This window comes from Anastrepha obliqua, chromosome 4, assembly GCF_027943255.1.
Source record: "Anastrepha obliqua isolate idAnaObli1 chromosome 4, idAnaObli1_1.0, whole genome shotgun sequence".
NCBI classification, from domain to species: Eukaryota; Metazoa; Arthropoda; class Insecta; order Diptera; family Tephritidae; genus Anastrepha; species Anastrepha obliqua.
In genome coordinates, this window is record NC_072895.1 from 86,976,299 (window position 1) to 87,001,481 (window position 25,183).

A 25,183-nucleotide genomic window follows, 5' to 3' on the forward strand; every position below is an offset into this window, starting at 1 on the left:
ATTCATAGCCCGATTGAATCTTCTGAAAAATTAGAAATTTAAACGAAGCACACATCAATCATCTTAATAATAGTCCAGTTAACAATAAATAGCAACTCTTTTATGTACATAAATTAGAAGCCTAATGGCACCAGCGAAACATACAAATTGCTGCATCTATGTGTTGACCAATGGTGAGTTTTTGTGGCCAACTAAAAGACATATTTTAACATATAACAGGCAAGCCATCAACAACAATTGACCCATTTTTTATGGCAGCCATGCATTTATGCATTTCATATACTTTTTTTGTTTTGTTTTTTAATAAAGAAAAAATGGATGAAAATATTTGAACAGCAAAATGAGTAAAAATGAAAAATGTTTTGTGCTGAGTGGATTGACAGAGCGGCAGGCAAATAAAAAATGTACATTGATTGCGTTTGAAAAAAGAGAGAATAAAAATAATATATACACTTTTATTTATGCAAATAAAAACATAGAATTTGTATATCTACTGCGGCTAACAAAATCGATTAGATATTTGTGAAAATGTTTGCTTGCCAATTTTGAAAGCTGATTTTATTTTAATGGCTAATATATTTTTATTTTATAGATTACAAAAATGTAAAACAAAAAAATATAACTATTTATTTTATTTTTTTATTTTTATTTATTTATTTGGTTCACAGAAATACAAATTCTTACTGGCTATGCATATATTTATTTATTTATGTACTTATTTTTTTATTTATTTAATAATCTAAAAATGCCGAATTTTTTACAGACTATGAAGAACAGATTCATGCAAAATAATTCAATCGAAAATAAAGTAAAATTATAATTTACTTGGCCAGTTCTACACCTTGGCAAATATGATTTGAAAGACAATTAAATTCTTCTAAAAATCAGAACATTGGAAACATAATTAGTTCTAACCATCCCTAACCAGAAGATATCATGATTTCGAAAACTCGCTGAAGAATATTGATATACATTTTCTCGAGTAGCGGCGGGGAGTCAATCGGCCCACTTATCAAATCGAAAACTAAAGTGAGGAAGATAATAGTCCTTATATATCCATTGGAGTTGGATCAGTGAAATTCAAAGAACGCAAAGCATAACAAACAAAGACTTTCAGCACACGTGCAAGCCTACTAATATGACAAGCATAATATGGCCTCCCAATAAGAGCACCAGAGAGGTATAAAATGGCTTTAGAGTATATGGATCAACAAAGTCTGAACGAAAACGTCGAATACAAGCAAGTACAGAATATGACTTTGCAATGGTGTAATTTAAATAGCTTCGAAAAGAGAATCTAGATCAGATACCGCGCCAAGATCAATAGTAAAAGGAAGCTAATAATATAACAAAATTATATTAACTACCTTACTTCAACTAAAATTTGATTGCCTACTCTCGGAAATATTGAGGTACGAAGCCTGAAAGTGGCATAGACTAATGATTCAAGCGGTAGATTCATTGTGTGCGAACGTAATTCTATATGCTGACTCAGTAAATAGCGTGCGAGTACCTAGCGTTGATACGTAGGCTTTATATAAATTGAGAATTTCACGGTAATTTATGGACCGCAAGCAAACTGATAAAAAGGATCTTCAATCGATGGAATAAAAAGACGTTTTTTTCTAGTTTCAAAAGAAGAGACACCATTTGGGGCATCACAATACCAATGCAGTCTATTAAGCGTGAATTAAATGAAATTTTTTGTATCACTTCAATCCATGGAGAGTAGAAGTTACAGTATAGATTCTAAATAACAGCTACGTATTCGAGAATACTGCGCACTAGAGTTATAAGATGAAGTCCAAAACAAACAAGAGTAGGCTAAAATAGAAACGACAAGAGCTTTGTTCTGTTAACTTCGAGTTTATTTATTCAAAATAGTCCCCTCTGGCCTCGATACACTGTTTTGCGCAAAAAGCTTTTACGAAACAGTGTTTCAGGTCATTTACCGGAATGTCTTGCAGGATGTCAGTACAAGCCATTTGAATGCCCTCTACGGCGCAAAACCTTTTCCTTTCATGGCCAAATGCAATTTTCTGAATAGGTAGAAGTCACAGGGAGCCATATCAGGCGCATGCGGTGAGTGACTGATGGTTAAAATGCGATTTCTAGTAAAAAAAATTACACAAGTCACAAGAGTGAATCAATGAGATGGTGCATTATCATGCAAGAAGCGCCAGCTTCCTCCTTCGCGGTATTCAGGGCGAATTCGACGAATGCAATGCAACTAACGCTTCTAAACGCCAAGATAGAAAATTGCATTGACGGTTTGGCCCATTGGCACGGACTCCTTGTGAACAATTCCCTTGAAATGGTTAACCCTTTCAATACTAACGGGACACATACGTCCCAATGAGTGTTTTTGTTTTACTAAATGCCAAATATTTCTTTGCATCATTACGGATGGGACAATGTTTTCCCAGGACATTTTCTCAATTCCTAGAAATAATTTCTTTATTTATAGAAGAGGACATACTATTTAGATCACTAGTAATAACTTTTCATGGTTAAATAATTATTTTTTCCCCTTAAAAAAAAATCCGTATTGAAAGGGTTAAAACAAATGAACATCGACTTGATTTTTGAGTTCTCCAAACGAGATTTTTATGACGCCAATCTAGTTTATTTTGGATTTGTCCTTGTATGTAAAAAAAATCCTTATTGAGCGGATTTTTTAAATTTTCGATGTATGTATCTTTTTTTTCTCAACCATGGAGTGGGACAAAATTAGATTGCAGTGAAAATTAACTTTTTACTCAAGAAATTTTTTTCACATTCCAATTTATTTTATTGATTTCAGCTTTTTCACATGATAGTGTAATTATTCTAGCCTTAAACGTAAGTTAACAAACTTAAGCGCATTACGCGAATTGGGAAACGCATATAAATAATTACCTCAACCTTAAGAAACATAAAGAGCTATTGACTTTGGATTCTTAGGTTATGTAAATTGAGCACAGTGAGAGGTTCATGATACCGTATGATTAATTTCTCTTTAGTTCAATAAGACTTCAGAAACTTGAAATTTATTAGAAGCGACATCTTTAAAAACTACCTTTTATTGGACCGAGCCCCCCTTCGTGGTGTGCGTCGTGATATTCTTCCACAGTTTTAAGCCGACTTCGAACAGCAGATAGCTTTTTATTGGGTTACGGGCATTCGGAGTCCCGAAAAAATCATGTTTTTCAATCATTTTTTTTGCCTAGTCAGTTGCTTTATTTTTCAAAAATAAAAACATAGCATTAATACATCATGCCTCGACTTGACGCAAAATTTCAAAAAAAAAATTAAAAATTGTAAAAGTTATCGCTGTTTGTGTGGAGCCCGTTTCCAGAAGTCCTTTGCGGTAATCAAACGCATGTCCTTGGAGATTCATCTAAAATCAATTGGACAAGAGAAATTAAATCGAAATTAAATTAATCAAAGTTTTATTTCAAAATTAATAATATGGCGGCCTCAGGAAATATTTTTCAGATTTTCTAGAAAAAAACTGACAGTTAGTTTTTAAAAAAAAAAAACGAAATTTCAAAAAAAAAAAATCCTTCGATCAGCCACGAATTTTTTATGTTTTTTAAAAGCAGTATGAATTTTATTGAAATCTACCAAGCGGTTTTTAAGTTACAGTAATGACCAGTTCAAAAAACATAGTTTTGAGAAAAACACATTTAAAATTTTGCTATTTGCTCCGGAGCGCCCAAGCGCCCTTTGTTAATTTTCAAATAACTCGAAAAGAATTTGTCGGATTCACTTCAAATTTTCACAAAATATTTTTAAGATACTGTACTTTTAAGAAAATGCAAAAAAAATCCAATTTTTTGAAAATTCTGACTATCCCTAACCTCTTACGACGAGCTTTTACATGGCAGAAATACACTCGGAGATTTGATATTGCCTGCAGAGGAGCAACCGATTTTTATTAGCCACAAGTTATTAGGTCTAGGCTAATTATGAATGGTTGGTTTAACATAAATGTGTAGCTTTTAAAAGTATGGTTTAGCTGAGAGAGAGAGCAGGGGACTAGGTTTGGAGTTAGGATCGTGTTACAGCGGGTGTGTATTACTGTTTGTTGGGAGTTTTTATCGAGCTCAATGAAACTGAGAAGAAAAACATAAGAAAACGTTGTCTTCTTTTATTTACATCTACAGTAATTCTTCTTCTTCTTGATTGGCGCGATAACCGCTTACTAAAGGAATTACAGTAGGAATATTGACATTAATTGACGTTTTTTCAATGATAAATCCGGCTGCCTGAAGTTACTCTTATTAAAAACGGTTAACATGATACCATTAAGTTTGAAGAGTCTAATAAAAACATTTTTGTATTAGCATCTAAAGAGTAGACAATAATTTTTTTGGGATCATAAAAATTTGTTTCGAGAAAAACGCATTTAAAGCTATTTTCACGCCAAGTGTTTGAGACGCTTATATTGTTTTACATTTTTTTACCTATACTCGATCTTTTTTACCAAAAAATAATATATTCCCCAAAGGTTTACAATAAGAACTTACACATTTTAGAAAATCAATCGTTTGAACATTTTTTTTGATACTAACTTAATTATAATGTCCCTTATATGTGTTTATAAAGGATTTTCGAATAACAGGTGTTATTTAAATATATAAAAGGCTATCGGGAGATGATTAACGATTTTTTATGGCCAGAATTGAATGATATTGATCTGAACAACATTTATTTTCAACAAGACGGCGCTACGTGCCACACAAGCAACGAAACCATTAATCTTTTACGGGAAAAGTTTCCGAAACGTGTTATCTTTCGGAAAGGTGATCACAATTGGCCACCGAGATCTTGTGATTTAACATCTTGTGACTTTATTCTTTGGGGCCACCTGAAAGAGAAGGTCTACGCCAACAGCCCAGGATCGATTCAAGACCTCAAAGATGGAATTCGTGAGGCTCTCGAGGACATAGGGCAGCCACTTTACAATTCGGTTATGAAAAATTCCATGGAAAGGATATTGTCCTGTAGCGTAGTCATGGTGGTAATTTGCCTGATGTTATTTTCCACTATTAACGATATATCTTCCTCTTTATAATGAAATAAACATCCGATCATTTATATTAAAAAATAGCATTTTTCTTTGAATATTAAAATAACACCTCTTACTGGAAAACCCTTTACAAAGTAGCGTAAAATTATGTAACCAATTTTGTTTTTAATAACTTCTGATAGGGTGACTAATTACGTAGCGAGTCAAAGACTCACTCAATGCTCTTTGGAATCCTAGCCAATACCGACAGTACTGCCAACCAAACGTAAGCAAGTAATGTGACCATGGAGTGAATAAATGCGTAGAGTACCAATACTTGTGCATTCAAAAGTGAAGAGAATTTGAAGAGCTTTGCAATAAAAAGTTGATTTTTCTCTTATATGCCGTACCATCGTCTGATTAATTGGCATTCAAATCGCTACGAAAAAATCGAATATGGCACCGTAATGTAAAAAAGGTAATATAGTCATTGAGGACAGAAAACTTTTTTCATAAACATTTCCAAAATTTGTTTCTCTCGGCGCGTGGAGCCCCTAGGCAGTTGCCTACACTACCGTACCGATAATCTATTCTCACTCTACCCTACTCTTTAATATTATATAATACTTTGCACTTCTCGCCCTTAAAACTGTATCTTATTCAAATCGAAATCACAAAAAATTTTAATTTGCTGCTTTGGCTTTGCCATTTTTTCGAATGACCTCGTTAGCGTTGCACTAAAAGTGGTAAAAGCCTTTGACTGTCACTTTGTTTTTATTTCTTGATACAAAGGTGTATAAAAAGTGCATTTATGTGATATACTCCTAACTGGAAAACTTCTACACCTACTGAACTTTTACAATAGCACTGTTACCGCCGCCAAAAGCTGCCAGCAAATTGTTGATAGTCAGTATGGGTTTAGCAGGCTTTTACCTTTCACGCTTTCAGTGCAGCTGTGATAGTCAAGTGAAATCTCTAAGGTATCACTTACACAGGCTAATATTATTGATAGACAGCAAAAATATGTGCATCCATTAGTAAGTGGGTTGCTTCAATGCCAATTGGCAGTGGCATACACAAACGATGCTTGCTCTTTGATATTAATTAAATTGCTTTGGCCTAGTGTGAGTAGCGAATATTGATCTTCTACACTGCTGCAAATACATTGCATATAAAAGTACATTCCACATATTCGGTGCTTTGGAGATTGATTTCTCCTGATATTTTGGCTATTACCAAACACGTTCTAACTAGCAGAAAAGGCATGGAAATCGAGTTCGTTTATCACAAATTTCGTTAGTGTCCCTAAAAGTGCTTCTATTCAAGTTTCACCCAAAATGTGGCACATTTCAACCTAAATGCAATTTCAATCACAGCAGCACATGGCGTATGAGTGACTCTTCAATGACTACTGCTAAGAGCGACTAAGCAAAAGTATTTGCCCTGCAGTGAAAAACATAATTCCTTAACCGACAATTTTAGTTCAAGAACTGGTGCTGGAGGAAAGAAGTCGTACTAGTTTCAGATGGACTAGATGTGTACTAGTTGCAAAATAATCAATTAGAACGGCATACAAAATAAAAGTTTTGTTCTGTTAGACATATACATATATACAATATGTACATATGTTTATTATTGGTTTGTGTTTAAATAACAGTATTTTATAATTTAATTCGAGCTTATTTTGATATTGTTGCCACCTCTCTAAAAATTTAGAGATATCAATGAATAAAATCCATTCAAATGCATTTATATCCAGAAGTGATAATTCTCAAGAGGGTTGCCACCTTCATAAAAATACAAATAAAATATATGTATTTGTAATTTCAGTATATTTTTCCATTACGAGTTCCAGAAGAAGATTATTTATGTAAATTTTGATCCTGTGATATATTTGAAACGGGTTGTCACTTATTTAAAAATATAAGCGAATATAATTTTTTAGTTATTTTTGTGTAATTGCTTTTAATAACATAATTTTTATAAAAAAAATGTTCACTCTGCGTTAATACTGTATAAAATTCATCGCCAATTTCGTCGCTTCAGGTAGGAAGTGAAAACATTTCAACATTGTTGCCACCTGCATCCTAATTTTTTTAATTAATTTTATACTTGAAATAAAATATTATCTCACGTGTAAAGAATGATAGGCATTTAAGCACACTTTGATCCACAGGAAATAATTTTGAAGAGCGTTGCCACCTACATCAAAATGCAAATAAAATATGCTAGGTAATTTTAGTAAATTTTTCCTTTAGGAGTTCCAAATGAAGGGTATTTTTGTAAGTTTTAATCCACTCATATTTTTTAAACGGGATGCCACTTAACTAAAACTATGAACAAAAATATTTTTTTAGTGATTTTTGTGTAATTTCTTTTAATAAAAAAATTTTTAATCTCCTTTAATACTGGATCAAATTCATCGTCCACTCCGTTGCTTTTGGTAGAAAGTTAAAATATTTCCACATTGTTGCCACGTGTCAGTATTTTTAATTATTTTTATAATTGAAGTATAATATTGGCACACGTTTAAAAAAATTTAAATGCGTTTTGATTCAGAATGAAAATTTTGAAGAGGGTTGCCATCTGTGCTTTAATATTCAATAAAATTATCTCAGAATAAGGTTTACATAACCTAACCTAAACTTTAATCCAGTCATATTTTTGAAACAGGTTGCCCCTTTTCCAAACAACTTGGTTCCCATAGGTTCCTGTTTCCTGGAGCATAAGGTCTCAATAAAACACCTCCATCTGGTTCTGTTTTTGCAAGAAGTTTCATTTCGTTCGAAATTTTTCCTGACGTTTCAACTTAATTCTGGACCGTTCTCCTCCAAGAAAATACAGGCCGACAATATTCCCCAGAGGTCCTCAATTGGTTTAAAATCGGGACTTAGTGCTGGCCAATCCTGAACTGAAATTTTTCTTGACGATAGGAACGCTTTAGTTAAACGTGCCGTATGGATTGGGGCGTTGTCTTGCTGGAAAGCCCGGTCGTCTGAGTATATGTTTCCCGCAAACTCAATGAGAACATCCTCTAATATATCAAAAAAGTAGGAATGAACTAAAATTAAAAATGAAAAGGATAGAAAATGCCTAAAAGGGCAAACGAAAGGATTTTTCATTAAGCGTGATATGAGATCTCCATCACTTTTCGGCTACATTTAATATGCGGCGATCTGTCATTTATTTTTCCAATTTTAACAATTTCATCATGCATTTGCTTAAAATGAAAATTTCATGGATTTTTTTTTTTTAAGGTGAAACTCATTTTCATTTTAGTAGCTCGGTGAGTTAACAAATTTGTAATTTCTGTTGAAAAGAAAAATTTCAAATTATTCATTAACAACCATTAAAATGCCATAAAATAGTAGTTTGGTGAAGTTCCTGCTCAGGTGGAACCATCGGTTCGTATTTCTTTCAACATGAAGTTGGTCATATCATCCCTATCAACGGAGAGCTGTATAGCTCAATAACCAACTTTTTAGGGCTGAAATTGGGAGAAGTTTATCTGGTTCATCTGTGTCATCTGGTTCATCTGGTTCATCTATATGATCTGATTTCAACAAGGCGAAGAAAATATTAGGCAATTCGATTATTTCAGGAAATTGTGACATGGATTGGCCTCCAAGAAGTTGTGATTTATGAGGCTATTGAAAATTATTAGTATATGGGAATAAACCAGACTCTACACGTGCTTTAAAATCTAGTATTCAACGGGCTATTCATGACATATGACCCGATTCAGATAAAAAAGTATTCGAAGACTGAATTCTTCAGATTTGACCTGCAATAGCAACCGTGAAGGTCATTTGAATTAAGTTACATTCAAAACTTAGTTGTATCGGTTGTACTTTACATTGATCAAAAAAAATTTAAGTTTTCTCAAAAGTGCCTTTTTTTTAAAGAAATCACATCACGCTAAATGAAAACCCCTTTAGTGGTAAAGTAGTTTCGAACTAGTAAGTTTGACTACATACGCATAAACATCTCTGTGTATGTGCGCCTCACGTACTATACATCATCTCGACACCACGTCATATTACCCTTGCATTCAAACAAGCGGAAAAAACGTTTACACAACACCATCAGCCTCATCAACATCATCAGCCGCTTCGCATTTAACACAACTCAACATTGCTTGAATATGATTACAAGTTCCCTACGCAATGTTCTCCAAAGTTCAACAAAACATGCACATGCAACAAACTGTGGTAATAACATCATTGCTTGCTCCACTGCCATCCAATGCGCGCTGACCCCGTTCACGCTCACCAACTTTACGACGTTTTTACGCCACGCATTCGAGTCCAGCTTGGCCGCCTACGCGCTGGGGTGCGTATGGTAAACACATAAATGCCACACATTAATCTGGGGCGAATGAGTTTAAACAGCAGCAGTGATGCGGTGAACAGTTGTAAAAACATACCGACAAGCAAACAAGCAGATTAATTACAAGTAGTGTGTGTGGGAAAAGTATGAATTCGTATACCTGACAGGGAATGTGTGTGGTTAGGATGAAATATTATATAATTTGAAATATTTTAGTATTTTTTCAAAGATGTGCAAGTAAATTTTAAAGTCCTTTTCTATAGTTTGTTGGCTATTTTTCACTAGCAGATTTAATTACGGTATATTTTAACCTTTTCTCTTAATTGCTATTCGTGTGCACTCATATCACTGTCAACAGCCTGGAGCAGATCATAAGGCGTGGTAAAAAGATCTTCCATCAAGACGGTTTAGGTATCAAAAAACGTTCTGTTTATGATAAAAAAACGAAATTTGTCAAAAACAGCATATGTTTTAAAGTATGGATTTTAAGGCAAATATTGAAAAAAAGATTATTCAAAACACAGTTGTTTTGACAGCATTGCCATATTTATGAAAAATTTTGCGGAAAGGGAAAGGAAAGAAATTCTGTTTCACACTAGGAAGAAATAGTTTGGTGGGGTTGCCACCTGTTTTTTATTTTAAAAAATATGAGCAGGCAAATATTTTTATACTTTTCAGAAATGAATAATTAATGGCATTTTTTTATAATATAGCATTGCCACCTGATACAGATATTTATGAAAAAATTTTCAGAAAAAAAGGAAAAGAAAAATATATTTCTATGCTCCACTATGAAGAAATAGTGTGGTTCTGTTGCCACCTGTTTATAATTAAGAAAAAGTAATTTAAAATAGGCATAAGTTTTGCAGCAGGAGCTTCAAGGCAAATATTCCTAGGAAAAATTTATTCAAAAAAACAATTTTGCTTATAGCATTGCCACCTGATACAAATACTAATAAACTTTTTCGTAGAAATGGAAAAAAAAAGAAGTTTCTGTTTCCAATTATAAAGAAATAGATTGGCGGTGTTGCCACTTGCTTGTACAATAATAAAAAAACGCATGAGTATTATGGTTTCATAGGTTTCAAGGCAAACATTTTTAAGAATAATTTATTTTTAAAAACATTTTACAGCATTGCCACCTAAATGTTATTGCTAAAATAACAATTTATCACACATTTGCAATATAATCATATTTAGATGTTTAATGAAGGCAAACAAGCTTTAAAGAAATATTTTTAAATAGTGTTGCCACCTATTTTTTGGAAGCTAGAAAATTTATTATAAATTTAGATATTTAATGAAGGTACTTAAACAAGCTTTAAAGAAATATTTTTAAATGGTATTGCCACCTATTTTTCTGTAAGTTAGAAAATTTATTATAAATTTAGATATTTAATTAAGGTATTGAAATAAACTTTAAAGAAATATTTTTAAATAGTGTTGCCACCTACTTTTTGAAATTAGAAAATTGATTAGAAAAATATATTAATAATAAAAAATATGTGCATGCACATATTTACTAACATATGTATATGACGCCGTAGCCGAATGGGTTGGTGCGTGGTTACCATTCGGAATTCACAGAGAGGTCGTTGGTTCGAATCTCGGTGAAAGCAAAATTAATAAAAACATTTTTCTAATAGCGGTCGCCCCTCGGCAGGCAATGGCAAACCTCCGAGTGTATTTCTGCCATGAAAAAGCTCCTCATAAAAATATCTGCCGTTCGGAGTCGGCTTGAAACTGTAGGTCCTTCCATTTGTGGAACAACGTCAAGACGCACACCACAAATAGGAGGAGGAGCTCGGCCAAACACCTAACAGAAGTGTACGCGCCAATTATTTATTTTTCTTTTTTATGTATATGACAATGTAAAGGTGAAAACTCCTTTGATCCAATAATATTTTCAACCGGCGTTGCCACCTAATTAAAAAAGTTTATATTAATAACGAAATTTCATTAGAGACTAGCCCAAAAGAGTTTAAAAGCATGAACAAAACTGTAATTAAATAATGGTGATGCCACCTAACTCTTAAGGCAATCTTGTTAAATAATAGTATCGTTAAATTAAGTATTAGGATGTTGCTTCGCGTAAATTATGATTGAGAACATTTTGGTTAAAAGATATTTATTTACTGGTGTTGCCACTTATTTTTGAATTCAAAAAGTATTAAAATTGACTTGGAATATAAAGCAAGGGCATTAAAATAAAAAAAGTGTCAACTAAAAACGGAAATTGTTTTTTTCCCCTTTCAAAAATTTCATTTCATTTTATATGCAAACGAGGCCGGTGACCGTGGTATTTCTAAACAATCATGAATAAAAGGCATTTAAACTTAGTAGAAAAATTATGCGGTAATCAAAGTTAAGTTAATATCAACTTCAATAAGTCAGTTATATGAGAATAATACTCCCTTCATACTTTCAACACTTCGACTAATATTTCCTACTGGACTAAACACTAACATGAAATGTGATCTCACACATGAAAGGCAATTTGCAATGAATTTCAACTTTGAATGGCGTAATACTAATGTTCTCATTGTCACGTGTCCAGAGCAATCAGGCATCGAGGAAATGCCACAAATATGGATACAAAATGGAAACTAACGAGAGCTGCGTACCAATTCGACCGAAACGAAAAGTGCGGCAGCATGTGTGAATTTGTGTTTTCTATCTAAAGAATGTTGATTTGCACATTCGTATACATTCATACATCCATATGTAGATAATTCAGTGTGTGAGTTGGTACGGGAGTGAGAATTGATTTTACACAATGCATGGAAATCCACGACAGCCAAACTGGTGCGCATCTAGTGAATTCGAAACCATGACTGCTTATCATTTGTTCTCTTTCTCATATACCTAAGCAATAAGTCCTTTCGCTAATTCAGAACTCGTACTAAATACTAGATATGGTACCTTCTGCATCCCTTTTTCAATAATTCTTAAAAGGGAAACCGCAACTTAACTTAAGCTACTGCCGCTGGCGCAGAAATCCAAACGGTTGAACGTTAGCGTAGCGTACTACTCCGGTCATTGGTTTCCTACCCTTTCCTTCATGTTTTTTATTACTTACTCCTTTAGTGATTCTACTTCAGTTCCAGGCTACCAGTATGGAAGTCCAGCGCAGTATGGAAACTCAACTGGTATTTATGGCTACGAAGTCTAACGGGAGACTTAATTCTAGTACCACGGAGAGCAGGAGGCCTCGAAATACGCTCCGATATGTTCTTGAGGACGGTCTCTCGGGAAGTATCGTGTTGGTTGTGGCTTAACACCCAAATACGGATAGAGCTTCGCTAACTGGGGAGTCACATTGTAACGGGACGACGAACCCAAATCATTAGCAGAGGTTTCGATAAAACTCGTCCCTCGAGGTGGCTAGTGTATCCATTCTACACTACCAACTGGTACCGTAATATTTTTGGCGTTTCGGAGTGCTGATCGACGCATTATTTCGATCCGTTGTTCTTTTGAGTACTGTGGGGTAAGGCTAACGTCGGTAGGTACCCACGTAAAGCACTTCTGACACTCCACTTCAGTTTATAAATTTAATAATTTCCATTGCATTATAATAGCTTAGACTTATTGTATTCAAAAACGACACATCGTCTTCTAGTCCAAGTTGAGCCAAGCACTTTCACCAGCAAAGGTCGTAGACATCGAATGAGGGCAGAGTCAAGATGTGAGAAACCCTAGCACACTTTGACATACTCTATGTCACCAAAATTTGCTCAGACAAATTACGCTGCTCGCGACTTGTGCGGCTGAGTGGTTTGAGTAGAGGAATTCGTACTAGCTCTGGCCCAGGAACTTGGTTCATTGTATTGATTTTTTTCCTACCGGGGAATAATCACCTTGCACATTGGCGGCGTTGAGTATCGTAGACGATGAAACAATGAGCTGTATGAACTTTATGACGGCATAGACATAGTGCAGCGATTAAATTTCAGCGGATCCGTTGACTGGGTCTTATCATACGAATGGATACCATGTTCCAGCTCTGAAAGTATTTGATGCGGTACCAGCTGGGGGTAGTAGAATGAGAGGAAGGCCTCCTCTGCATTGGAAAGATCAGGAGGAGAAGAACTTAGTTTCACGTGGTGTATCCAACTGGCGCCGGTTAGCACAAGAAAGGAACGACTGGCGCGCTTTGTTAAACTCCGTCAAAATCCTTTAAACACAAGCAAGGCAACTCGTACTCTTATGTGACGATTTTTGTCTGACAGTCTATTTCAAGAGTTGACGTACATATTTCCAAATAAGTGAAAATACTTGTATTCCTAGCAAAGAAAAAACCACCAGCAAAGTTGGGGTCTTATATAGGGAAACTCTATAGAACCTCTATTTTCATATTTGGCTGATAACCAACATTTTATTGATTATTGTTGCTCTTGTAACAGCTCAAATATTGTCACTAAATATTAGAGGAATGCTGCTGGAATAAGAGTCCTTGACCGAGTATAAATCTGGCACGTTCCGGTAACGAAGAACCCGCTGTCGTGGAAGCGGTGTTGTGTTTTGATTATCTTCCTTGCTCTCTGTCAGCTTTGGAATACCCAACGTGTCTACAAATCTTTTGTGTCTCTTTAACAGCGCCAAAATCTACCGATACGCTCTTCTTCTCAGAGCAAATAACTCCTGCCACCTTCGCGATATCATATTTTGGTTCCACGGGTTTGATTGCTTTACAGGTGACAGTTTTTTTATCTTGCTTTTCCCCCTCTTGGTTCCTTAATATAGAATTAACTTATTCCTACCTTATAGGTATTACAATGATCTTCCTGAGCTAGTCGCATGCCTAACTTCTTTAAAGCGATATCGCCAACAGAGCTCAACTGCACTTCATGCAAGCTCGTGTGCCACCTCGAGAGAATTAGGTATCTGTGAATCTTTGACTCAAGCACTAGATCTCAGCCAATAAATATAGCTTACAGCGGGCGGATATTTACTATTTTTTAGACCACGTCATAAATTTCTTTTAAAGAAATTAGCTTACCTGAATCATTCGTGATTCCGAGACTCCCAGGAGAACACCATTTCACAACCATGCACAAAGTGATGTAGCCAGCACGTAGGTACACGTGTTAGTATATTTTATTAGTGCACACGCCACACATACACATACAGTTGGAGCAGATAGCAAGCCAATGCACAAACCGCCCTTTGCAACACGTACTTCTACTGACAGTGGCAGACATGCTTGGTTACCCGCAACAACAGCAATGGTAGCCACAATAATTTGTTGCGAATCACTGCCGGACAGCTGATGTTACTGCCATTATTGGTGTGTGTTGTTAATGCGCACATACACACATGCCAGCTGTCGTGTTCCCCATTGTTTACTTGAATCACACACGCAGTAAAAAGCAAAATCGAAACGCATGCTTGCAACATGCACCACACACACATACGCGCCAATATTTATATGCGAACTCGTATATCACAGATTTCTGCGGCAAGTTCTATCACTTCGCATTTGTCGTTTTTAAAGGGATTTTCACAGCTGCAGCCAGCTGAGGCAGCTTTTGCAGTAGAATCCTTGCAGGGAATTCCGTGAATTTAGATTTTTCCTTACTTTCAAGTTCCAGGCTACTGATGAATTTTACGCGGCCATGTCGTAAAAAGCGCCGATAGTCCCCGGCTGTATTCCTTTTCAATACTTCGGCACTAGCACTAAATTTGACATATGAGGTCTAGTACATGCAGCATCACTTTTTCCACCATTTCGAACCAGTTTTAAAATAGACAAATGAAATCGCTAAGACCGAAAACTTTAACTGGTGCCACAGTCGCAGTAATCGAAAGGGTTGGGCATTGAAATACCATCAAGCATCAGATCTCCTCGCGTCGATTCTTGGAAGAGGATAAAAAAATTCACTAGTTCAGAATTTCACTGCACAGCTCAGTAATGCATCGCTTGTGTGTGTGTGTCTACATGTGCCTGTTTGCATGTGTGCATCATCTTGATTTTCTTGTATGTGAATTGAAAATTTTGCAATCAGAATTATTTACATTACACTTGGGCACGCGCGAATCCGTTGGTTAGTCGAAGTAAATTTGATTCTCAACAAACAGATAGTTTCCTTGAAGAGTTTCTTAATGCCAATCGCATTGGAAGTACGTCACTTGAAACGACGTGATTTCGGAAAATTGTATGTGAAATTTGCTTGGCAAGCCCACTGAAGCGTTAGAAAACTAAATTTTTGGCGGGCGACTGAAAGCGTGACTGAGGTATCAAAAATGAAAACGTGATGGGATTTGTAATTTTTCATTTTTATTAAATCGTTAGAGGCTTTTGTGAGGTAAATAAATGTACAGCGAGATTTAAATTTTATTACTCGCAAGGGAGTTGCTTGTTGTTGAATGTCCTTAGGAGTTTGCTTGGTGTAGTAAGTTTGTTCAAATTGGTTACTCTATTGAAAGTAAGTTAAACTAAGAGAGCTGGCGCTAAATAAACTTGGTTTTCCACAGCTCTCACAGCACAACTTGCTATTAAGTTCATTTCCTCAGCCGCTCAAATTGGAAAGCGGCAAATGAAGGCAAGCCATTTTTCAGTGCGGATCTGACTTATTATTTTCTGAGTTGGTTAATCAATCAAATATACCTCTGAGGGTTCCGTTATGTGAGCGTATCAAATGGGTTTACAAAACCTTCGAAATGAGGACTTAACATTAACTGCCTGGGCATGAAATATTGAAAATAGTAGAGGCAGTTCTTACTGATAGCAATCACTAACCGTTCTAGACAGCTTTCAAAGCCTATTATAATTATTAGGATAGGTTAAGATAAACGCTGCCCACGCGAGGATCCATTTAGACAAAGAATCAAATTCATCCATTGTGGTGTAATACAGAGAAAAAACAATGTGAGAAAACCGAACAGAAGAAAAAAGGAAGAAGGGTCTTTGGATTGGAGAATGATGGCTAATTACATTTGCGTTAAGCGCTTCAAGCTGGTGGTGAAATCCAACAAGTGTTAATGAAAAAACCTGCTATATCCGCAAGTATAGCAAAACAGTGAGAGCCCATATATCTGAATCTTAGTCCGACGAGAGCAGGGCAGTTGAGCAAAAGGTGCTGAGGTTATTCGACCTCATTCTCCTTGGACTTCAGACACTCTCAAATCTCACCGATCTGAAACCTAACGAACATTGCCCGGTAAGGAAACCCACCAAATTCGAGAGCTGCTGCTTTGTTAGCCTCAGAAGCTGCTTCGAGCTCCGCCGATCTACCCATGGCAAGAAGGATCTCGCCACTTTGCGCATTTGAGCACTAACCCAGTACTCGCTGCATTGACGTGGGACCAATTTTTCCAGGAGCAGACCACAGGTTCGCAAGGGAACCCCATTCCTCTTGTTTCGTGGTGATACCCTCTCGAGGTCTAACTAATCTTATCAGTCCAGCAGTTTCCCACTATGCCACAGTGGCCAGGAAACCAAATGAGTCTAATATCGACGTATTTGAGAAAGAAATCAGGCATTCCCCGACTAATTTCGAAAGCACAAACAACGAACCCAGGGTTCTAATTTCAGCCTGGCTGTCGGAGTAGATATTTACCTTCCTTACAGCAATTACAGAAGGAAGCAGTAGCAATAGTAAGCAATTTGATAATTATGATAATGATAATGATAATGAATTCGACAAACTTCCTTATATCTACAGTTTCTACAAAAATCGCTATAAAGGGCTCTGAACCTGGCCATATAGCTGCACTAAATTGTGCCGTTAGTATTCCTGTGAGAAGCCATAGTTAGGTTAAGAGAGCCTCATCAAGCTCAGTGTTCTTCATTCATCAAACCATAGTCCCAATGCAAGGGACATGACGCTAAAGTCCTGTTTGGTTCAGTAAGAAACTGTTCTAGCTCTCTACTCGACCTGTTAGAGCAGGTATCTTTAAAGGGTTTGTGTGCTGAGATTAACCTTCCCAAGCCCAGTTTCGAACTCTTCCTCGCGCACTCACTCGCTTCTTAATTTCCCGGAATAACACTGCGTCCCTCGTCCCAGTATAGATTTGCTCCCGACGAGATTGTAAGGATTTCTTGAATCCTAGCCGTTAGCTCCATAGGACTCTTGTTTGCTGCCTGGCAATCTATATCGAGGGGTAGAATATGCTTACCAAATTTTGACGGCTCTCAACTCAAAACACACCGCATAAGTCTGGAAGCTTGTAAGATGCTCATAATAAGAATTTCTGTGAAAAGATATCACTTGCTATCTGTCATGGGACTGACTATGTGTACGAAGACTGCAATCTCTTTTTCACTTAAAGTGATGGCAGAACCTCACTCACTTTTGTTGGGGAAGTTAACATCGGAAATTATAACCAAAATTGATTTCCTTAATTTAAATGTCATGGGCTCTATATCTCAACCCCTCTCTGTCAAGATGGCGGCACGACTTTTATCCGTCATCCCAGGACTCTTCATAAGACTTAAGGTTCTATTAGCTACCAAGCAGAGCACAAGGCAATGAGCAGACTGCTCGACTGCTTTATATTTTTACTTATACATATACAAGCCAGTTAAACAAATGGTGTCCTTCTAGATAGTTCGTTTTCTACCCATTTCCTCAGAGGTGCGAACTGGCCAGGTACCGGAGTTAAACTATCGCAATACCTTGGCTTACTAAGCTTTGGTCCGCCTCTAGAAGAATCTCCGGCCATGTGAGTCGACCTACCTATTCTTCGCACAGGGCAACATCTGAAGGAATACTAGCAAGTTCCCGCCGGATCACAGAAATTAAATATTTTTTATCAGCGAAAAGTTTCATGAGTCTTTACTACGCCTTCCTAAGACACCAATTTTCGTGGAAGTCACTCACTTGATTTCAAATGAGATGTAATCACGTGGCTCTGCGTGATTCCATATTTATCAATTCAGACCGCGAAATTCATAAAATGAATTTTAAAACCGTTACATTTGGTTCAAGTTGCCGGTTAAAGTGTGCGATAGTTTCCACTATACAATAACGAGGTACTAAATTGCCCGAATTGTATAATAGTTGTTCATTGTTGTTGAATTTATTTGAACTTTAACTTGCCATACAGAGAAAATTATTGTGTAAGCCAAAAAAGAAAAGTGTGTCCTACTTACTAGCAAACGCAATATGAGTTTGTTGTATTCTTTAACATTATAAATGTTCATGTGTATGTGGACGTGCCTGCAGGTGCTGAAAGCAGAAATCACTCTCAAAAGTTCCAACGAATATTTGTTGGGAAAACTTTAATTTTAAGTTGAAACTTGGTACTTTCGTTGGTTGACGGTATAAGCCGCGACTACCCAGTAGAAAATATTGGAATATATCGGTTAGCACTCATAGTGTATGAACTTACCCCGTAGTAATTTCAAGGAGCATCAAGGATCCTGATGAACGCGTAGTGTCAAGTTTTGGAACTGTCAGTAAAAGTTCTACATTGAGCTCACAAAACTAGAAATGAATCTGTATGGCGTAGTTATTATGTATTATTTTCGGAATTGAAGGATCTAAGAATACATATGTAGCAGTCGCCAACAACGAGGTAATCGTCTTCTTATTCCTATCATACCAATTGTTTGCCATTTAGGTATGCAAGTCGCATTAAAAACTACGTTGAACCCTCACTCCCAAGGTCATCAGCGCGGCTTTCTCTAGCTGAAGGAAGAACAAAATAATACCTCATGGCAGACGACCCCAAAACCGAAAGGAGCCGATTTGGGATGGCATCTGGAGACAACCGAAGTTTTTTTACACACTAGGTATTCGGCCGCCGTAGCTGAATGGGTTGGTGCGTGATTACCATTCGGAATTCACAGAGAGATCGTTGGTTCGAATCTCGGTGAAAGCAAAATTAATAAAAACATTTTTCTAATACCTGTCGCCCCTCGGCAGGCAATGGCAAACCTCCGAGTGTATTTCTGCCATGAAAAAGCTCCTCATAAAAATATCTGCCGTTCGGAGTCGGCTTGAAACTGGGGGTCCCTCCATTTGTGGAACAACATCAACACGCACACCACAAATAGGAGGAGGAGCTCGGCCAAGCACCTAACAGAAGTGTACGCGCCAATTATTTATTTTTTTTTTTTATTCTGCCGACAGGTTTTCAATTGGAAGTTTTCACAACACTCGGTGCAGTGGAAGGAATAATTGAGAGAAGATGGCGTGAATACCGCATAAGAGGCTATAGCAACATTGCCCTGAAGATACTGGGAAAAGCCTGTGTTTGCTCTAAAACTATTCAGCAATATAAGCTAAAGCTGCGTTTTTTCGCGAAGAAGTACAAGCTGGAAATTATGTGGATATAAGAAAACTGTAGCGTTCAGTATAAAAGACTTTCGGATATATTGGTAAAGTGTACGTAGATCTGCAGCTTACCCAATTATTGCTTCCTGATAAAGCCGAATAGTACAGGTAGGGAAATTCCTTATCAAGCTGAGAAGGGATGAGTTACAATTGCTAGTCAGATTGGTTGATGCCACAATCCATGGCAGATCAGCCACTTTCTGCCCCTCCTGTCAAACTTCCCAGGCTCATCAAAAGTGCATGTAAGTTTATAAAGGAATTAACCACACAATGCAGCCTTCTCTCTCAATTTTCCTTAATCAGAATTAGGTATTCACTAATGGAGATCCCAGCGTTGGCGGCGGCCATCTAAAGATCATAAACTATGTAAGCTTCTTACATAATATTATAACATAAGAAAAATAAAACCGTAAGAACATAGCGAATGCGGTAGCTGGGCGATATTAGACCGGATCATGAAAAGATCTTTGAATTCAGCTTCCAGGGTATGAGGGATGAAGACTAGTATGCCCACGAACACAGCAGAAGTACCAAGTTTCGAAGTTGTTGTTGTTTTTGTTGTGGAGGTGATAGTTCTTGGCCGGCTATAAGTCCCGGTCGATACCTTCACGTAGAACCGAATGTCGTGGAGAACTTCCAAGTCCCCTTTTCCAGTTATTATTTAAGAGTCGGTGGAATAATAAAATTTCTATCTAATGAAAATTAGGTTATGGGAAAAGCGATAGCATTGTATTTATAATCGTGAGAAAACAAAGCCTACGGTGGCGAAAATCGGTACAGCTTACAAGCTTTAGATTTTCTCTAAATTACTACCTATGGGCCTATACCATTCTTCCCCCGCAGTGCTCACTTATTTTCAGCTCACTAGCGAAGAGCTCCTCAACAAGAATAATACACGATTTGTGGATGTCCGTACGAGCTTACAAATCTTGCATTTGCTAAACTTTTAACACTACTTGGTAACCATGAATGCCGTTTAGAGGTTAGAACTCATGATTTTTTTTCCAAGTAAATACATTTAGAGTCTTCCATGTAGCAATCGAAAGCAGACCTTTCTAAATGAACGGGTTAAGTGATGCACCACGAACGATGTGTTGGTCTCTAGACAAGGAGACATTCCCGGAAATTGCATCGCATATGAGCTGGCTGGGAGGGAAACTGATCTTAAATCAGTTAATTCTGTCCAGTTTGTGCGCATACCTTTATCCCCATGCAAGGTCTGAACCAGGTCAGTCTACATTGCGCAAGCCAGCAGTAGATGGAACGCGGAGCCCACTTGTGAGAAGGAATAAACACAGAACTACATAGGTCCCTCATCAATTTAGACTCGCCTTCCATTAGTACAGTAGTTGGTATCATCACCGGACACAGGCTAATGGAAAGACTGGGAAACCAATGGATTTTCCTTCTAATGACTTCTGTCGCAGCTGCAGAAACGACGAGAAAGTTGAGAGTGTTGAACACTGCTACTGCTACTGTCCCGCTCTTGCTCGCTGGCGAAACTCTTACTTCTGTGGATGGCTGGCAAATGGGAAATAAAGGGAGAACTTCAGTCCAAATTGGTGGTATCACAACGAGCCTTCAGGTCTCACAAGTGGATTCCTCATCGTAGCCTAACCGAATCTAAGCCTACCAGGCAGAATAATTTGTATCCAACAGGCAAAGGCTCCAAAGGCACGAGGCTCACTTTGACCCAACAAGGTTTCTTAGCCCTGATGCAGCTCAACACGGGTTGCATTACTTTCCTCATTTGTTCCACGCATTTTACAAAATGCTATTTTTTCTAAATAGCGAGTTAATTTTTGAATGCAGTCCTTCCAAGCGTCAGAGAAAACAAAATTGCTACGAATGAAGAATTTTGAGATTCATTTTGCTTCGACGTTATTTTAGAGACTAATGGCAGAGAACTGTGGGGGTAGTGTGAAACTAGGCAATTTCTGCTCACAACAATGAAAAAGGAGGTTAGTTTTCAATGTAAGAATTGCAAGAGAAACAAACGGATTTATAACCAGCGAAAGAGTATCACTTTAGCGGCACTCTCCGAACATTTATGGAGAGCAATTAAAGAATTTTTTTACAGCAATTAAATAATTTGGGAAACAAAAAATTTTTAATAAACCGCTAAAATCGCGTCAACTCGACAAATAATTCTGAGAAACAAAAAGTGGATACTGCTCTCGTTACAGGCTCTCAAACGTGATTACTCCCAAGTAGTCGTAGTCCGGTGGCCGCCGTAGTCGAATGGGTTGACGCGTGACTACCATTCAGAATTCAGAATTCGGCGAAAGAACAAAATGAAGAAAGTTTTTTCTAATAGCGGTCTCCACTCGGCAGTCAATGGCAAACCTCCGAGTGTATTTCTGCCATGAAAAAGCTCCTCATAAAAATATCTACCGTTCGGAGTCGGCTTGAAACTGTAGGTCCCTCCATTTGGGAAACAACATCAATTAGGAGGAGGAGCTCGGCCAAACATCCAAAAAGGGTCTACGCGCCAATTATATATATATATTAGGGCGGGTCGATTTAAAAATCGCTCATTGCTCTGTGAAAATCGTATTCTAGGGATCAAAATAAGAAACTTTGCCGAAGGAACCATACCTCTAAAACGAATTCTGATGTCCCCCAATTAAAAAATATCACTATTTTTGGCCTTTACATGAAAAAATCAGCTAAATGGCTATGTTTTTTCTTCATTTTTATTTATTTATAATAATTTTTATTATTTATTTATAATAATATCTATTATTTAGTCAGAACATATGTAATTGAAAAAATTAATTTAAGTGAGTTATAGAAAAGAAACTAAAAAGTTCGACCCAAATTGGGGGACATCAGAATTCGTTTTAGAGGTATGGTTCCTTTGGCAAAGTTTCTTATTTTGATCCCTAGAATATGGTTTTCACAGAGCAATGGGCGATTTTTTTGCCTCCTCACAAATCGACCCGGCCTAATATATATATATATATATAGTTGTAGTCCGTACCCAACGAGAACCAGTTCTGAGACCAGTCTACTGCTTGAGCTGTTCGACAACTTTTTCCCAAGTAAACGCAAATTATAGCTTACCACGGTGCCATGTGAGTGCGATTCGGGCTAAAGTGGCAGTGCAACTTTTTATATAGTGGCCACCAGCAAGCTGCTGCCGCAATTAAAGTCTGAGTTTGTGCCGTTAACTCTACACCGAAACAACACTGCACATGCACTGTCACGACAAGAATGAATTATTTCAGAAAGTTTATTTTTACCCCGCGCGTTGCCTTTAAGTTGTCTGTTTGTGGTGAACAAATAGTGATGCGGGCGCGGTATTAAATGTCCAGAGCAGCAGTAGTAGTGGTGGGTAGGTAACTTTTTTGGGCACTGAGCTTCAAACTTCAATGTGTGCATGAGTAGCAGTTGTATGTATTTGAGAGAGTATGTATTTGAGAGAGTATGGAGATGGAGAGTAATGTACTTTAAGCCAACCTTAACGTAATTCTATTTGCAGTTTTAGGCAATACAAATGGGGCGGGCTCAGGCCATAAATTTAGCAAAACGTGAAATCTCATTTTTCAAACTTTTCATAATCCACAAATTTTGGCGGTATGAATTTTAACTTGCAATACAAAAAAACTTTTTCTCTCCTCTTTGCAGAACTGTGCGATGCAGCTGCGAAAATTCAGGCAGCCTTCCGTGGGCATTTGACACGCAAAGTCGTGACCAAAGACGCGCCTGACGATGTCGACATACAGGAGATCACCAAGAAGGTGGCTGAAGAATTGGACATTGATCTAAGCGATCCGGAATTGAATAAGGCGGCCACTAAAATTCAAGCCTCCTTCCGGGGCCACAAAATTCGCAAGGACATAGGAACAGCTGAATAAGAGAATTTTTTGCCTACTATCTGCACACAATATCAACAATGTTGAAGAAGGAAAACAAACTTAAAAAAAAAAACAACAACAAAACAAAACACAGAGAGGGAGCATAAAGCGAAAATAATAAAATATGAAGCAAAAATTATTTAAAAAAAAAATCAGCTAAGTAAATACCATTTGAATTAAAAAAATACAAATAAAAAAGTAATAAAGAAATAAGTCACGGCCTTCGTGCAAAAAAAACAACATTTGAGATTTAAAGAAGGTATACAAAGATTGCCATACAGAGAATAATACACTGGGAGAAAAGTTTTAAATAGCTGAAGTATAAAATAATTATAAATTGTTGAAAAAAATTTAATAGCAAAAGAGAAGTGTTAAACAAATATTAAATTGAAGTCAAATAAAATAAAATAAAACAAAGCTTGTAACTTGAATTGGAACTACAAAACCAAAAAATGCCCAAAAATTAGTTTCTTGTAAAACTTCGAAGCTTCTTAAATTTCATAACATGCAACAAAAATAAAAAAATATATATATTTTTTATTTATTTGAGCAAGCAAACGCAAATTTGTACAATTTTTGTTTAGGAAAATATTTTTAGTGGCAGTGGTGAGCTGGTGCGGGGTTTCAAATACATTTTTTTAGCTTAAAATTTGTATGAATCTGTAAAGAAAATATTAATTAATTTACTGAAGTAGCAAAAAATAAATACAAATTGTATTTTTTATAGTACAGCAGTGTTTTGCCAGCTCTTGTGCTTGTGACGGCTGTAGAGTTGCATCAGGTAAAATCAAAAGCTTTGCCAAAATTGTGTAGTTGACCTTAGATTGGGATTGAAATTTTATTTGCGAATTTCACTAAAACTTATATGGCTAAGCAATTATAATTACAATCGAGAGCAAGTTGCATTTTGAGCCAAAATAAAAATTAAAAAAAGAAAAATGTTTGCTGAATGAAAAATTTGTTGATGACTGCTTCGAATTTTTTCGAATACTTACATATTTTTTTAGTCTTTTTTTGTAATTACAGATACATTTTCATTAATTTAGCTTGCATAATTTCAAAACAGAGAACGTTCTCATACATTTCGAATCTGAATTTTCTATTAAAAAACAATGCATCCCCAATTTGAATAAAATGGAATGGAATTGCCGCAAACTTTTATACTTTTACTTTTATACTTTAACATTTTACATTATTTTTTTTTGTACTAAAATCTCATTAAAATGATTGCATATACATTTCTACCGTAGTTATTTTAATACAAATTTGAACATCACTGCAAGCTCGGAGAGCTTTAAAGCTATTTTTGATTCAGCAATAATACTTTCAAATATTTAGCTGCAAAATTTAAAATTTGTTTAAGAAAATGTAGCAGCCAAATTGAAGGACTTCAAAATATTTTTACTGGACTCATTGCTCTAAATTTTCTGAAATCTACAGCAGTGGACATAGAAATAAGAGCGCCTAGTCTTAACATAACTTTCCTGCTCTAAAAACTATAAAAATGCATTTTAGAACAGCATTAAAATTAATAATAACAATAATAATAATAAAAATAACAATAATAATAAAAAATTGGCGACAGATTTGTTTTAAAGCTATTTAGGCAGAGTGTCTGATCCATTTCCCTTCTTAGAGCAGTGAAGCGAACAGAGAACATGTCAGACTTATCTGAAAGTAGCCCAATAGCAGACTGTTTTGGGCCGATGGACCGACAG

General features: G+C 36.4%; 1 protein-coding gene across 1 annotated transcript; it reads left to right on the top strand.

The window, feature by feature from the left end:
• On the top strand, window positions 1-24,373 carry LOC129244742 (uncharacterized). The gene is made up of 2 exons (XM_054882551.1): window positions 1-173; window positions 23,236-24,373. The coding sequence occupies exons 1-2, from the start codon at window positions 125-127 to the stop codon at window positions 23,463-23,465; spliced, it is 279 nt and encodes a 92-aa protein (XP_054738526.1). The 5' UTR covers window positions 1-124; the 3' UTR covers window positions 23,466-24,373.
• Window positions 24,374-25,183: the final 810 nt, after the last annotated feature.